The following is a 17,271-nucleotide window of genomic DNA, read 5'->3' as shown; positions in this document are numbered from 1 at the left end:
GAAGATCTCTTTGTTTCTTGGGACCTAGAACAAGCATCTCTGTTTTGTCCGAGTTTAAAAGTAGAAAGTTTGCAGCCATCCACTTCTTTATGTCTGAAACACAGGCTTCTAGCGAGGGCAATTTTGGAGCTTCACCATGTTTCATTGAAATGTACAGCTGTGTGTCGTCTGCATAGCAGTGAAATTTAACATTATGTTTTCGAATGACATCCCCAAGAGGTAAAATATATAGTGAAAACAATAGTGGTCCTAAAACGGAACCTTGAGGAACACCGAAATTTACAATTGATTTGTCAGAGGACAAACCATTCACAGAGACAAACTGATATCTTTCCGACAGATAAGATCTAAACCAGGCCAGAACTTGTCCATGTAGACCAATTTGGGTTTCCAATCTCTCCAAAAGAATGTGGTGATCGATGGTATCAAAAGCGGCACTAAGATCTAGGAGCACGAGGACAGATGCAGAGCCTCGGTCTGACGTCATTAAAAGGTCATTTACCACCTTCACAAGTGCAGTCTCAGTGCTATGATGGGGTCTAAAACCAGACTGAAGCGTTTCGTATACATTGTTTGTCTTCAGGAAGGCAGTCAGTTGCTGTGCAACAGCTTTTTCTAAAATTTTGGAGAGGAATGGAAGATTCGATATAGGCCGATAGTTTTTTATAATTTCTGGATCAAGATTCGGCTTTTTCAAGAGAGGCTTTATTACTGCCACTTTTAGTGAGCTTGGTACACATCCGGTGGATAGAGAGCCGTTTATTATGTTCAACATAGGAGGGCCAAGCACAGGAAGCAGCTCTTTCAGTAGTTTAGTTGGAATAGGGTCCAGTATGCAGCTTGAGGGTTTGGAGGCCATGATTATTTTCATCATTGCGTCAAGAGATATAGTACTAAAACACTTTAGTATCTCCCTTGATCCTAGGTCCTGGCAGAGTTGTGCAGACTCAGGACAATGGAGCTTTGGAGGAATACCCAGATTTAAAGAGGAGTCTGTAATTTGCTTTCTAATGATCATGATCTTTTCCTCAAAGAAGTTCATAAATTTATTACTGCTGAAGTGAAAGCCATCCTCCATTTGCGAAGGCTGCTTTTTAGTTAGCTTTGCGACAGTATCAAAAAGAAATTTCGGATTGTTCTTATTTTCCTCAATTAAGTTGGAAAAATAGGATGATCGAGCAGCAGTAAGGGCTCTTCGATACTGCACGGTACTGTCTTTCCAAGCTAGTCGGAAGACTTCCAGTTTGGTGTGGCGCCATTTCCGTTCCAATTTTCTGGAAGCTTGCTTCAGAGCTCGTGTATTTTCTGTATACCAGGGAGCTAGTTTCTTATGACAGATGTTTTTAGTTTTTAGGGGTGCAACTGCATCTAGGGTATTGCGCAAGGTTAAATTGAGTTCCTCGGTTAGGTGGTTAACTGATTTTTGTCCTCTGACGTCCTTGGGTAGGCAGAGGCAGTCTGGAAGGGCATCAAGGAATCTTTGGGTTGTCTGAGAATTTATAGCACGACTTTTAATGCTCCTTGGTTGGGGTCTGAGCAGATTATTTGTTGCAATTGCAAACGTAATAAAATGGTGGTCCGATAGTCCAGGATTATGAGGAAAAACATTTAGATCCACAACATTTATTCCATGGGACAAAACTAGGTCCAGAGTATGACTGTGGCAGTGAGTAGGTCCAGAGACATGTTGGACAAAACCCACTGAGTCGATGATGGCTCCGAAAGCCTTTTGGAGTGGGTCTGTGGACTTTTCCATGTGAATGTTAAAGTCACCAAAAATTAGAATATTATCTGCTATGACTACAAGATCCGATAGGAATTCAGGGAACTCAGTGAGGAACACTGCATATGGCCCAGGAGGCCTATAAACAGTAGCTATAAAAAGTGAGTGACTAGGCTGCATAGATTTCATGACTAGAAGCTCAAAAGACGAAAACGTCATTGTTGTTTTTTTTTTTGTAAATTGAAATTTGCTATCGTAAATGTTAGCAACACCTCCGCCTTTGCCGGATGCACGGGGGGTATGGTCACTAATGTAACCTGGGGGTGAGGCCTCATTTAACACAGTAAATTCATCAGGCTTAAGCCATGTTTCAGTCAGGCCAATCACATCAAGATTATTATCAGTGATTAGTTCATTGACTATAACTGCCTTGGAAGTGAGGGATCTAACATTAAGTAACCCAATTTTGAGATGTGAGGTATCACAATCTCTTTCAATAATGGCAGGAATGGAGGAGGTCTTTATACTAGTGAGATTGCTAAAGCGAACACCGCCATTTTTAATTTTGCCCAACCTAGATCGAGGCACAGACACGGTCTCAATGGGGGAAGCTGAGCTGACTACACTGACTGTGCTAGTGGCAGACTCCACTAAGCTGGCAGGCTGGCTAACAGCCTGCTGCCTGGCCTGCACCCTATTTCATTGTGGAGCTAGAGGAGTTAGAGCCCTGTCTATGTTCGTAGATAAGATGAGAGCACCCCTCCAGCTAGGATGGAGTCCGTCACTCCTCAACAGGCCAGGCTTGGTCCTGTTTGTGGGTGAGTCCCAGAAAGAGGGCCAATTATCTACAAATTCTATCTTTTGGGAGGGGCAGAAAACAGTTTTCAACCAGCGATTGAGTTGTGAGACTCTGCTGTAGAGCTCATCACTCCCCCTAACTGGGAGGGGGCCAGAGACAATTAATCGATGCGGACACAAATTGCATTGTTGTTTGCTGTTTTCTTCTGTCTTTTCCTCTCTTTAGTTCATTCTCATGGTTGTTGGTGCATTGGGGGGTTCTTGGGGGTGGGGAATGGAATTAATTGTATTTTTTATTTTTTATTATTTTTCTTCCTGGGGGGGCTGTGGGAGGGGTCTCGAATGGTTGAGGGACAGCTATTGGGGAACTGTGGGGGGGATCTTGGAGGGTTCGGGATCAAGTTTTTGGCCTGGTGGTAGATCGGCCAACATTACATTTACATTTTAGTCATTTAGCAGACACTCTTATCCAGAGCGACTTACAGTAGTGAATACATACATTTCATGCATTTTTTTTTGTACTGGGAATCACACCAAGCTCTACCAACTGAGCCACACGGAGGGCTCAACATGCCCTTGAGCAGAGAATTGACCCTGGATGCTTCTGTGCGTCGCTCTGAATGGGAATCTGTTGGACGACTGGGATGATGTAGTTATTGAGCGGCTTCACTGCAAGTATATTGTATGTTTCGAATATTCAATAAAGTAAAAAAAATTAAAATATTTTAATAAAAAAAGGACTCAGCCAATGCAGTACGACTCAGCCCACGCAGTATTTATGGATCCCCATTAGCTGCTGCCAAGGCAGAAGCTACTCATCCTGGGGTTCAGCAAAATCAAGGCAGTTATACATTTTAAAGACATTACCATACATTCATAACAGATTTCACAACATATTAAGTGTGTGCCCTCAGGCCTCTACCACATATCTATAACACAAAATCCAAGCGTACATGGGTGTATTTTATCGTGTGTTTGTATGCATGTGTTGCTTCAGTGTATTCTTATCCGTTTTTTAAAATCTAATCTTACTGCTGGCATGAGTTTCTTGATGTGGAATAGAGTTCCATGTAGTACTGTGCACCTCCCATAGTCTGTTCCGGAAAGTAGTAGCAATTCGAACATGAAGGCCTGATTCACGCAGTCTCCTCCGAACAGTTGATGTTGAGGTGTCTTACTTGAACTCTGTGAAACACATATTCTAAGACTGGTATCTCTATTGAACATATCCTCTGCAAGAGAGGTAACTCTGGGTCTTCCTTTCCTGTGGTGAGCCTCATGAGTCATCGTAGCTCTTGGTTTTTGAGACTAAGAACTTTGAACGTTTCTTTAAGTGCAATGTTCCGCATTGACTGACCTTCCTGTCTTAAAGTAATGGGCTGTTTCTCTTTGCATTGAGCTGTTCTTGGGCTTAAAATAACAAATAGGGCTATTTTCTGTATACCACCCCTACCTTGTCACAACTGATCGGCTCTTACGCATTGAGGAAAGAAATTCCACAAATTAAGTCACACCCGTTAATTGAAATGCATTCCATGAATCTGGTTGAGAGAATGCCAAGAGTGTACAAAGCTGTCAAGGCAAAGGGTGGCTACTTTGAAGAATCTCAATATATTTTGGTTTAAGATGTGATTCCATGTGTTATGTCATAGTTGAAAATATTAGATGAAAACCCTGGAATGAGTAGGTGTGTTCAAACTTTTGACTGGTACTGCAAATATAGTAGATCTAACCTATAGAAAGCTGATGGGATCCTCTTTCTAATAGAAGCCATGAGGCAGTTCTCAGACAATTGCATAGGTTATAGAAATGTTGCGCAACATGAGCTCATGAAATGTTTTACATTTGCATTGATGTCAGAGTGATTAGAGGGACAATAGAGTGCTGAGTACCAGGCAACTAATGACCATCACCAGCATCAGAGCTTGGAGAAGCCTAATTACTAAATGGTCACGTGGAATTTGACTGCCTTCATTTCTTGTAACTGCCGGTAATACAGTCCTACTCCTTCCTCCATTTCCCAGAAATGGACTGGTTCAGATAATCACACCAACAATAAAGTAAGTAAATCAACAGTTTAATCTCTGGATTTCTTCATGCATTTATATGGGGCGTGAATCAGTTCCTGTCGTACAGTAAAGACAACTGTCCGTCTTTTCAAAGACTTCATTCCAACGCCTTTCATCTACAATTAGACAAAAAACATTAACATCCAGAATCAGCTGCAAAGAAATAACATTTAGTGAATGAGTATGTATATACACACACCTTGGTGGAACAGTTGCTAGCAGTTGATAGCAGTGCCTGGTGGAGTCTCCGTACCCTGAATCTTCTGTCCAGTAGTGGTCACACACCAACAGTAACCTACCAGAAATAGACATGTTGCACATACAATATTTACTGTAACATTCAACTGAATTGGAGAATTTAGTGTGTGTATATGTGCGTCCGTGTTAACCTGTAGAGCCCGAACATTGCTTAGGGGTGTATCGTCCAGCGGCGTCACACGTGGGGATGTAGGCTCCAATTGGGCCATGTGTCGCGGCATATCTAGCACGCTCACAGGGGGTCATGGGTCGTAACGTAGCATCTGGACACAGGTAACATAGATTGATTGTAATGTGGACATAACATTGCAGCACATGCATGCCGGAATCTTGGGTTGCGTCCCATATGGGCCCTGGTCAGAAGTATTTTATACGGAATATGTTCCATTTCAGATGTAACCTAGGTACTTCCTGGCTAAATACTGAAATTGCGCTACTTGTTTAAAAGCCCTGTGCAGTCAATTCAGTTTCTGTCTTTTGTATAACAGCTGATGAAACTAAGACTGAAAGTGGGGGTAAGTTGTGTCAGTGTTACTTCCTGACAATCCAATCATACATCCAGTTGAATGATCAAACCATTCATATCAGAATACCTCAGTCCAGCATCTAGACACCAATATACATCTCTGGAACAAGAGGAGTGGCAGGTAGCCTAGCGGTTAGAGAGTTGGGCCAGTAACACAAAGGTTCCTAGTTTTAATCCCTGAATGTCAAGTTAAAATATCTGTCTATGTGCCCTTGAGCAAGACAACCTTCTCTCCAGTGTCACGGTTGATAATGGCTGCCCAAGGGACAACTGGTTATGAAACAAAACATTAATACGTACGTGTGTGAATAGGACAGATCAACACCCACTAACGTTTTTATTCAAATGTTGGTGAGTAAGTGTGAGGTACATCACTCTTACCTCCCAGAGCAAAAGCTGTGCTAACAAGCAGAATGATGGTCAATATCGCCATGGTGATAGTCTCCTGAGAGAGAGAGAGAGCGAACAAGAGCGAGATTAGTTGAGCATTTTAAATCATCTGGAATGGCTGTGGGTACTAGAGGAGAGGTTGAGGAAACCCTGTGTTAAGTACAAAACTTATGCAACAATTGCTAAACCCAGTCCTGAGGACCCCAACAAGCGAGTATCGGCAACACGGCGCGCTACGATTCTTCCACTAAAATTCAGGTATCATCTAATCTATTGTATGTGGTTGAAGAGCCTGGCACACAGGAATATGAATCCTTCCCAAATGGCTCCTCATTCCTTATGTAGTGAACCACCTTTGACGAGGGCCCACAGTGCACTACGCAGGGAAGGGGAAGCAGACTAGATCTTGACAGAGACTTCTATTCACTACAAAGGTAACTATTAGTCTATGCTCTTAAATTCAGGGGGGTCATATATAGTGCACTACACTTGACCAGGGCCACATAAGATTAACGTGCCATTTGAGAGGCAGCAAGTCTACTAAATAATATCACAAGCTCACCTTCTGCACTCTTCCAAGGGATTCACTGGTTGTCTCTCTGTTGTCTGTGAGTTATGGTCTACCTCTTCCACCTCTCCTTTTAAAGGATCTGTCACAGGTGTGACTAGTTGCCTCATTAACCCAACAAGAGATCCCGATGTCGGCCATTAGCTGGTGGTGTAAAGTACTTATGTAAAAATTCTTTAAAGTACTACTTAAGTAGTATTTTGGGGTATCTTTACTTTACTACTTCTATTTATTTCAACTTTCACTTCACTACATTCCTAAAGAAAATAATGTACTTTTTACTCCATACATTTTCCCCGACACCCAAAAGTACTCGTTAGATTTTGAATGATTAGCAGGACAGAAAAAATGGTCTAATTCACACACTTATCAAGAGAACATCCCTGGTCATCCCTACTGCCTCTGATCTAACAGACTCACTAAACACAAATGCTTCCTTTGCAAATTATGTCTGAGAGTTGGTGTGACACTGGCTATCCGTAATCAAATAAAAAAACAAGTAAATGGTGCCGTCTGGTTTGCTTAATATAATGAATTTGAAATGATTTATACTTTTACTTTTGAACTTAAGTATATTTTATCAATTACATTTCATGTTGATACTTCAGTATATTTGCTGAAACTTTTAAAACTTTACTCAAGTAATATTTACTGGGTGATTTACACTTTTACTTGAGTCATTTTCTCTGAAGGAATCTTCATAGGCAGTGAAGAGAGTAGTAGAGGAAGATGGGTCCAGTTTCAAGGGATCCTGAGAGGCTCCCTGTGAGTATGCCGAGGCCAATAGAGAGTGATAGGAATAACGTGTTTCAGTAAGGTTGGTTTCTTAGCATTCATAGCCATGGTTATCAACTGTACCGCTGAAATGGAACATAAATCACTGAAAATATATGTTGTGGCGGTAGCTGCAGATAACTCGTTGGGTTATGAGATTTTACCGCAGAAGAGTTATAAGGTGTGATGAACGATAGTGTCCCGTTTTCCCAGGCTGCCGGCCTGCTGTAGGAAAAAGCCCATGCGGTAGAACTCAGCTCACGTAGACTTGCATCCTAGCCCATGTAGACTTGCATCTTCAGAGCGTAGCTGGATTGTGCGTCACATGCAATCAATCGAATCAATCAAATTGATTGATAAAGCCCATCTTACGTCAGCTGATGTCACAAAGTGCTGTACAGAAACCCAGCCTAAAACCCCAAACAGCAAGCATTGCAGGTGTAGAAGCACGGTGGATAGGAAAAACTCCCTAGAAAGGCCAGAACCTAGCAAGAAACCTAGAGAGGAACCAGGCTATGAGGGGTGGCCAGTCCTCTTCTGGCTGTGCCAGGTGGAGATTATAACAGAACATGGCTAAGATGTTCAAATGTTCATAGATGACCAGCAGGGTCAAATAATAATAATCACAGTTGTCGTCGATCATTCAGAGTATCTCTATCGCTCCTGCTGTCTCTAGAGAGTTGAAAACAGCAGGTCTGGGACAGGTAGCACGTCCGGTGAACAGGTCAGGGCTCGATAGCCGCAGCAGAACAGTTGAAACTGGAGCATCAGCATGGCCAGGTGGACTGGGGACCACCCATATCTTGTTGTTGGGGACCACCACCCATAAAAAAACAGTTTCTGGCTAAAGAGACAAGACTAACAAGGGAAATCCATGAACTAATAGTACAGGTAGATAGCAATAAAAAAATATACTACAGAGGTACAAAATAAGTTAGAGAAAAAACAAATCGAACATGTGGAACTTATTCAAGAACAATCTAATGTAATCTATTACAAAAATAAAGCAAAGTGTATGGAATATGGAGAAAAATGCAGCAATTATTCCTGAATCTCCCATACAGGAACGCTAACAAAAATGATTTGCATAAAATCGTTACTGAAGACGGAGTCATCTATGATTCTCCCAATGATATTTTAGAAGAGGAAGCTAATTATTTTAGGCAGATGTTCACTTTTCCGTCTCATCCTTTCCCACTGAATGAAGATTGTACATTTACATTTAAATTTGAACATTTAGCAGATGCTCTTATCCAGAGCGACTTACAGTAGTGAATGCATACATTTCATACATTTTTTTTCCTCCGTATTATGGTAAGCAATTCTTTCCAAATAATATAAAAACTGGAAAATTAACAAATGTACAGAAAGATCAGTGCGAAGACCAAATTACAGAAGAAAAACGTTTTGAAACTATTAAATCCTTTCAGTCTGGGAAAATCCCAGGGCTTGATGGCATACCGGTAGAGGTATATCAAGTTTTTTTTGTTATATACTAAAAGCTCCATTGTTAGATTTGTTTTAACTACTCCTATATAAATGGTAGTTTGTCAGGTATTCAGCAGGAAGGTCTGATTTCTCTATTATTAAAACACTACCCAGATGGCAAATATAAAGACCCAGTCTATCTAAAAAACTGGAGGCCCCTTACACTTCAATGTTGTGATGTAAAAATACTAGCAAAATGCATAGCACTCAGAATTTAAAGGGTTTTACCTGGTATTGTTCATCATGATCAGACATTTTTTTTTACATGGACGATACATTGGAGATTATATACGACAACTACTAGACATAATAGAACATCATGAAACGTATAATAAGCCAGGAATGGTATTTATAGCGGATTTTGAAAAGGCATTTGATAAAGTAAAACTGGATTTTATTTATAAATGCCTGGATTTTTTCAATTTCGGCAATTCTCTTATAAAATGGGTAAAAATAATGTATAGCAACCCCAGGTGTAAAATAACGGCTACTTCTCAGAGAGTTTTGAATTGTCAAGAGGAATAAACAAGGGTGTCCGTGGTCACCATATCTATTCGTTATGGCCATCGAAATGTTAGCTATGAAAATCAGATCCAATAACAACATTAGAGGATTAGATATCCAAGGTTTAAAACAAAGGTGTCCATGTATTTCGATGGCTCAAGTTTTAAATTAAGTCCGCAAGCTAGATCTCTGCAATGTGTCATTGAAGATCTAGATAACTTTTCTGTACTCTCTGGACATAAACCTAATTATGATAAGTGTTCAATATTATGTATTGAATCCTTCAAAAATTCGACTTTTACATTATCCTGCAGTTTACCCATAAAATGGGCTGATGGTGAAGTGGACATACTCAGTATTCATATCACAAAAGATATAAATAAGCTCTACACAATGAATTTCAAAATAGAATGTGCCCATCTATATAATGAATATGAATTGGGTGGGTTGAGATTATTCAACATAAAAGCACTAAACCTCTCTCTAAAAGCTTCACTCATTCAAAGGTTTTACTTGAACCCTATATGGTTCTCAAGTAGATTACTAAGAAAAGCTCATCCATTGTTTAAAAATGGCCATTTTGCCTTTGTGCAGATTGCCATGTCTCATTTTCGATTAATTGAAAATGATACTTTTTTCAAAGTATCTCTCTTTTTCAAACAAGCATTGCAGAGCTGGCTACAAGTTCTATGTCACCCCCCTGAAAAGATAAAACAAATATTACAACACATATTATGGCTGAAGTCAAATGTGCTGGTTGATAAAATACCTGTATTTATGGGAAATATGTTTGAACAGGGTATTTTGTTCATAAATGATATTGTAAATTGGAATGGTAGAATTATGGCCTTCATGGAGTTATCAGAACTGTAAGGAAAGGTCTGCTCAATCCAAGAGTACAACCAATTGATTACAGCATTACCCCAAAAATGGAGGAGGCAAGTGGCAGCGGGAGGAGGTAGGGAACTGGTCTGTCTGCCCAACATAAAGGATCAAAACTTGCGGAGGAATAAAAATAGCATAAATAGGAAAGTATACCAGTTTCATTTGAGGACCAGGATGTTGACAACTGCGCCATACAGATTGCAAAATAGTTGGGAAGAGATTTGAGTTGATATATGAAACACAAGATTCAAGACTTCGTGCTTTTCAGCTAAAATGATTATATAGAATTCTTGCTACCAACAAAATGCTGAATATTTGGGTAATAAAATCATCGAAGCTCTGCAGATTTTGTTGTGAGGATACAGAATCAATAGACCATTTGTTTTGGTATTGCCCTCAGGTAGCCTGTTTCTGGTCTCAGGTTCAGGAATGGCTGAAAATGCAGTCAATTACTAATATACTAAAACTCTTAGTAAAAGTATTTATCTTCAACTCGCAATCTGTGGATTCTATTCGATTACATAGATTGATATTGTACGTTAAACATCACAGCATAGTTGAAAGATATGTGTTGCGTGGAAACCCGAAGTGGGTGGCCAGCAGAGATACATGGGATGGGCTGAGGGAAGCTGAGGGTTGGTATGTGGAATTGGAGACAAGTGGGAGTGGAGTTGCTGTGTGGGAGATAGAATGATGGTCAAAGATAAAAGTCCAAATAAAACATTTAAAAAAGTACATTTGAATGACACTAAGTGGCAGTGTTTTTACAACAAATGCCGGTTTGCCTGAGGCTGATGCCGTGCAAGTGTTTGTGAACATGCATATACACACACTCTAATTCAAATAAACACATACATGTAATAGTGCCAGACATGCACACAAACATTTACAGTTGGCGTTGCCGTTATGATTTAATTGTCCTTGATATCCTTTGTTTTAAATTGCGTTGTTGTTTGCTGTTTTCTTCTGTCTTTTCCTTTTTTCTCTCTTTAGTTCATTCTCATGGTTGTTGGTGCATTGGGGGGTTCTTGGGGGTGGGGAATGGAATTAATTGTATTTTTTATTATTTTCTTCCTGGGGGGGCTGTGGGAGGGGTCTCGAATGGTTGAGGGACAGCTATTGGGGAACTGTGGGGGGGATATTGGAGGGTTCGGGATCAAGTTTTTGGCCTGGTGGTAGATCGGCCAACATTACATTTACATTTTAGTCATTTAGCAGACACTCTTATCCAGAGCGACTTACAGTAGTGAATACATACATTTCATTTCATGCATTTTTGTTTTGTACTGGGAATCGAACCCACAACCCTGGCATTGCACACACCAAGCTCTACCAACTGAGCCACAGGGAGGGCTCAACATGCCCTTGAGCAGAGAATTGACCCTGGATGCTTCTGTGTGTCGCTCTGAATGGGAATCTGTTGGACGACTGGGATGATGTAGTTATTGAGCGGCTTCACTGCAAGTATATTGTATGTTTCGAATATTCAATAAAGTAAAAAAAAATTATTAATAAAATATTTTAATAAAAAAGGACTCAGCCAATGCAGTATTTATTATGGATCCCCATTAGCTGCTGCCAAGGCAGAAGCTACTCATCCTGGGGTTCAGCAAAATCAAGGCAGTTATACATTTTAAAGACATTACCATACATTCATAACAGATTTCACAACATATTAAGTGTGTGCCCTCAGGCCTCTACTCTACCACATATCTATAACACAAAATCCAAGCGTACATGGGTGTATGTTATCGTGTGTTTGTATGCATGTGTTGCTTCAGTGTATTTTTATCCGTTTTTTTAAATCTAATCTTACTGCTGGCATGAGTTTCTTGATGTGGAATAGAGTTCCATGTAGTACTGTGCACCTCCCATAGTCTGTTCCGGAAAGTAGTATCTTGGCAGCAATTCGAACATGAAGGCCTGATTCACGCAGTCTCCTCCGAACAGTTGATGTTGAGGTGTCTTACTTGAACTCTGTGAAACACATATTCTAAGACTGGTATCTCTATTGAACATATCCTCTGCAAGAGAGGTAACTCTGGGTCTTCCTTTCCTGTGGTGAGCCTCATGAGTCATCGTAGCTCTTGGTTTTTGAGACTAAGAACTTTGAACGTTTCTTTAAGTGCAATGTTCCGCATTGACTGACCTTCCTGTCTTAAAGTAATGGGCTGTTTCTCTTTGCATTGAGCTGTTCTTGGGCTTAAAATAACAAATAGGGCTATTTTCTGTATACCACCCCTACCTTGTCACAACTGATCGGCTCTTACGCATTGAGGAAAGAAATTCCACAAATTAAGTCACACCCGTTAATTGAAATGCATTCCATGAATCTGGTTGAGAGAATGCCAAGAGTGTACAAAGCTGTCAAGGCAAAGGGTGGCTACTTTGAAGAATCTCAATATATTTTGGTTTAAGATGTGATTCCATGTGTTATGTCATAGTTGAAAATATTAGATGAAAACCCTGGAATGAGTAGGTGTGTTCAAACTTTTGACTGGTACTGCAAATATAGTAGATCTAACCTATAGAAAGCTGATGGGATCCTCTTTCTAATAGAAGCCATGAGGCAGTTCTCAGACAATTGCATAGGTTATAGAAATGTTGCGCAACATGAGCTCATGAAATGTTTTACATTTGCATTGATGTCAGAGTGATTAGAGGGACAATAGAGTGCTGAGTACCAGGCAACTAATGACCATCACCAGCATCAGAGCTTGGAGAAGCCTAATTACTAAATGGTCACGTGGAATTTGACTGCCTTCATTTCTTGTAACTGCCGGTAATACAGTCCTACTCCTTCCTCCATTTCCCAGAAATGGACTGGTTCAGATAATCACACCAACAATAAAGTAAGTAAATCAACAGTTTAATCTCTGGATTTCTTCATGCATTTATATGGGGCGTGAATCAGTTCCTGTCGTACAGTAAAGACAACTGTCCGTCTTTTCAAAGACTTCATTCCAACGCCTTTCATCTACAATTAGACAAAAAACATTAACATCCAGAATCAGCTGCAAAGAAATAACATTTAGTGAATGAGTATGTATATACACACACACCTTGGTGGAACAGTTGCTAGCAGTTGATAGCAGTGCCTGGTGGAGTCTCCGTACCCTGAATCTTCTGTCCAGTAGTGGTCACACACCAACAGTAACCTACCAGAAATAGACATGTTGCACATACAATATTTACTGTAACATTCAACTGAATTGGAGAATTTAGTGTGTGTATATGTGCGTCCGTGTTAACCTGTAGAGCCCGAACATTGCTTAGGGGTGTATCGTCCAGCGGCGTCACACGTGGGGATGTAGGCTCCAATTGGGCCATGTGTCGCGGCATATCTAGCACGCTCACAGGGGGTCATGGGTCGTAACGTAGCATCTGGACACAGGTAACATAGATTGATTGTAATGTGGACATAACATTGCAGCACATGCATGCCGGAATCTTGGGTTGCGTCCCATATGGGCCCTGGTCAGAAGTATTTTATACGGAATATGTTCCATTTCAGATGTAACCTAGGTACTTCCTGGCTAAATACTGAAATTGCGCTACTTGTTTAAAAGCCCTGTGCAGTCAATTCAGTTTCTGTCTTTTGTATAACAGCTGATGAAACTAAGACTGAAAGTGGGGGTAAGTTGTGTCAGTGTTACTTCCTGACAATCCAATCATACATCCAGTTGAATGATCAAACCATTCATATCAGAATACCTCAGTCCAGCATCTAGACACCAATATACATCTCTGGAACAAGAGGAGTGGCAGGTAGCCTAGCGGTTAGAGAGTTGGGCCAGTAACACAAAGGTTCCTAGTTTTAATCCCTGAATGTCAAGTTAAAATATCTGTCTATGTGCCCTTGAGCAAGACAACCTTCTCTCCAGTGTCACGGTTGATAATGGCTGCCCAAGGGACAACTGGTTATGAAACAAAACATTAATACGTACGTGTGTGAATAGGACAGATCAACACCCACTAACGTTTTTATTCAAATGTTGGTGAGTAAGTGTGAGGTACATCACTCTTACCTCCCAGAGCAAAAGCTGTGCTAACAAGCAGAATGATGGTCAATATCGCCATGGTGATAGTCTCCTGAGAGAGAGAGAGCGAACAAGAGCGAGATTAGTTGAGCATTTTAAATCATCTGGAATGGCTGTGGGTACTAGAGGAGAGGTTGAGGAAACCCTGTGTTAAGTACAAAACTTATGCAACAATTGCTAAACCCAGTCCTGAGGACCCCAACAAGCGAGTATCGGCAACACGGCGCGCTACGATTCTTCCACTAAAATTCAGGTATCATCTAATCTATTGTATGTGGTTGAAGAGCCTGGCACACAGGAATATGAATCCTTCCCAAATGGCTCCTCATTCCTTATGTAGTGAACCACCTTTGACGAGGGCCCACAGTGCACTACGCAGGGAAGGGGAAGCAGACTAGATCTTGACAGAGACTTCTATTCACTACAAAGGTAACTATTAGTCTATGCTCTTAAATTCAGGGGGTCGACCCACAAAAAGGGGTCATATATAGTGCACTACACTTGACCAGGGCCACATAAGATTAACGTGCCATTTGAGAGGCAGCAAGTCTACTAAATAATATCACAAGCTCACCTTCTGCACTCTTCCAAGGGATTCACTGGTTGTCTCTCTGTTGTCTGTGAGTTATGGTCTACCTCTTCCACCTCTCCTTTTAAAGGATCTGTCACAGGTGTGACTAGTTGCCTCATTAACCCAACAAGAGATCCCGATGTCGGCCATTAGCTGGTGGTGTAAAGTACTTATGTAAAAATTCTTTAAAGTACTACTTAAGTAGTATTTTGGGGTATCTTTACTTTACTACTTCTATTTATTTCAACTTTCACTTCACTAAATTCCTAAAGAAAATAATGTACTTTTTACTCCATACATTTTCCCCGACACCCAAAAGTACTTGTTAGATTTTGAATGATTAGCAGGACAGAAAAAATGGTCTAATTCACACACTTATCAAGAGAACATCCCTGGTCATCCCTACTGCCTCTGATCTAACAGACTCACTAAACACAAATGCTTCCTTTGCAAATTATGTCTGAGAGTTGGTGTGACACTGGCTATCCGTAATCAAATAAAAAAACAAGAAAATGGTGCCGTCTGGTTTGCTTAATATAATGAATTTGAAATTATTTATACTTTTACTTTTGAACTTAAGTATATTTTATCAATTACATTTCATGTTGATACTTCAGTATATTTGCTGAAACTTTTAAAACTTTACTCAAGTAATATTTACTGGGTGATTTACACTTTTACTTGAGTCATTTTCTCTGAAGGAATCTTCATAGGCAGTGAAGAGAGTAGTAGAGGAAGATGGGTCCAGTTTCAAGGGATCCTGAGAGGCTCCCTGTGAGTATGCCGAGGCCAATAGAGAGTGATAGGAATAACATGTGTTTCAGTAAGGTTGGTTTCTTAGCATTCATAGCCATGGTTATCAACTGTACCGCAGAAATGGAACATAAATCACTGAAAATATATGTTGTGGCGGTAGCTGCAGATAACTCGTTGGGTTATGAGATTTTACCGCAGAAGAGTTATAAGGTGTGATGAACGATAGTGTCCCGTTTTCCCAGGCTGCCGGCCTGCTGTAGGACAAAGCCCATGCGGTAGAACTCAGCTCACGTAGACTTGCATCCTAGCCCATGTAGACTTGCATCTTCAGAGCGTAGCTGGATTGTGCGTCACATGCAATCAATCGAATCAATCAAATTGATTGATAAAGCCCATCTTACGTCAGCTGATGTCACAAAGTGCTGTACAGAAACCCAGCCTAAAACCCCAAACAGCAAGCATTGCAGGTGTAGAAGCACGGTGGATAGGAAAAACTCCCTAGAAAGGCCAGAACCTAGCAAGAAACCTAGAGAGGAACCAGGCTATGAGGGGTGGCCAGTCCTCTTCTGGCTGTGCCAGGTGGAGATTATAACAGAACATGGCTAAGATGTTCAAATGTTCATAGATGACCAGCAGGGTCAAATAATAATAATCACAGTTGTCGTCGATCATTCAGAGTATCTCTATCGCTCCTGCTGTCTCTAGAGAGTTGAAAACAGCAGGTCTGGGACAGGTAGCACGTCCGGTGAACAGGTCAGGGCTCGATAGCCGCAGCAGAACAGTTGAAACTGGAGCATCAGCATGGCCAGGTGGACTGGGGACCACCCATATCTTGTTGTTGGGGACCACCACCCATAAAAAAACAGTTTCTGGCTAAAGAGACAAGACTAACAAGGGAAATCCATGAACTAATAGTACAGGTAGATAGCAATAAAAAAATATACTACAGAGGTACAAAATAAGTTAGAGAAAAAACAAATCGAACATGTGGAACTTATTCAAGAACAATCTAATGTAATCTATTACAAAAATAAAGCAAAGTGTATGGAATATGGAGAAAAATGCAGCAATTATTCCTGAATCTCCCATACAGGAACGCTAACAAAAATGATACCGGTAGAGGTATATCAAGTGTTTTTTTTATATACTAAAAGCTCCATTGTTAGATTTGTTTTAACCTGTTAGGGCTAGGGGGCAGTATTGACACGGCTGGATAAAAAACATACCCGATTTAATCTGGTTACCACTCCTACCCAGTAACTAGAATATGCATATACTTATTACATATGGATAGAAAACACCCTAAAGTTTCTAAAACTGTTTGAATGGTGTCTGTGAGTATAACAGAACTCAAATGGCAGGTCAAAACCTGAGAGATTCCTTTACAGGAAGTGGCCTGTCTGACCATTTCTTGAACTTCTTTTCCATCTCTATCTTTTACTAAGGATCTCTGCTCTAACGTGACACTTCCCACGTCTTCCATAGGCGCTCAGAGCCCGGGAAAAAACAGAATGTCGTCATTCCAGCCCCAGGCTGAAACACATTATCGCCTTTCTCAAGTGGCCGATCAAGGGACTCTGGGCTTATGCGCGTGACCCAACCGCCCCCGCCTTTGTGATTTTTTCCTCGGTTTGCCGAAAAGGAGATTCCCTGTGGAATATTATCGCTTTTCTAAGAGAAAAATGGCGTAAAAATTGATTTTAAACAGCGGTTGACATGCTTCGAAGTACGGTAATGGAATATTTAGAATTTTATTGTCACGAATTGCGCCATGCGCGCGACACTTCTTTACCATTTCGGATAGTGTCTGGAACGCACGAACAAAACGCCGCTATTCGGATATAACGATGGATTATTTTGGACCAAACCAACATTTGTTATTGAAGTAGCAGACCTGGGAGTGCATTCTGACGAAGACAAC

The 17,271-nt window shown here is 40.8% G+C and overlaps 2 protein-coding genes across 2 annotated transcripts; both read right to left on the bottom strand.

The window, feature by feature from the left end:
* Positions 1-4,582: 4,582 nt before the first annotated feature.
* On the bottom strand, positions 4,583-6,363 carry LOC145861671 (equistatin-like). The gene is made up of 5 exons (XM_082964520.1): positions 6,327-6,363; positions 5,756-5,819; positions 4,980-5,111; positions 4,790-4,885; positions 4,583-4,706 (listed from the first exon to the last, which is right to left on the bottom strand). The coding sequence occupies exons 2-4, from the start codon at positions 5,805-5,807 to the stop codon at positions 4,806-4,808; spliced, it is 264 nt and encodes an 87-aa protein (XP_082820646.1). The 5' UTR covers positions 5,808-5,819; positions 6,327-6,363; the 3' UTR covers positions 4,583-4,706; positions 4,790-4,805.
* Positions 6,364-12,836: 6,473 nt separating this feature from the next.
* On the bottom strand, positions 12,837-14,634 carry LOC123733278 (equistatin-like). Its single transcript, XM_082964521.1, has 5 exons — positions 14,598-14,634; positions 14,012-14,075; positions 13,236-13,367; positions 13,046-13,141; positions 12,837-12,960 (listed from the first exon to the last, which is right to left on the bottom strand). Exons 2-4 carry the CDS (start codon positions 14,061-14,063, stop codon positions 13,062-13,064), a joined length of 264 nt encoding a protein of 87 aa, XP_082820647.1. The 5' UTR covers positions 14,064-14,075; positions 14,598-14,634; the 3' UTR covers positions 12,837-12,960; positions 13,046-13,061.
* Between the last annotated feature and the right edge of the window lie 2,637 nt (positions 14,635-17,271).

Source organism: Salmo salar, chromosome 18 (genome assembly GCF_965601325.2).
Source record: "Salmo salar chromosome 18, fSalSal1, whole genome shotgun sequence".
Taxonomy (NCBI): domain Eukaryota; kingdom Metazoa; phylum Chordata; class Actinopteri; order Salmoniformes; family Salmonidae; genus Salmo; species Salmo salar.
Note: the sequence above shows the minus strand (reverse complement) of the source record. Positions and strands in the feature narration are given on the sequence as shown.

Coding starts and splice junctions, on each gene's coding strand:
- LOC145861671 (XM_082964520.1), bottom strand. CDS start 5,807: ATGGCGATATTGACCATCATTCTGCTTGTTAGCACAGCTTTTGCTCTG. Junction 5,112..5,755: donor CACAGCTTTTGCTCTGGGAG/GTAAGAGTGATG, acceptor ACCTGTGTCCAG/ATGCTACGTTACGACCCATG. Junction 4,886..4,979: donor GCAATGTTCGGGCTCTACAG/GTTAACACGGAC, acceptor TATTTCTGGTAG/GTTACTGTTGGTGTGTGACC.
- LOC123733278 (XM_082964521.1), bottom strand. CDS start 14,063: ATGGCGATATTGACCATCATTCTGCTTGTTAGCACAGCTTTTGCTCTG. Junction 13,368..14,011: donor CACAGCTTTTGCTCTGGGAG/GTAAGAGTGATG, acceptor ACCTGTGTCCAG/ATGCTACGTTACGACCCATG. Junction 13,142..13,235: donor GCAATGTTCGGGCTCTACAG/GTTAACACGGAC, acceptor TATTTCTGGTAG/GTTACTGTTGGTGTGTGACC.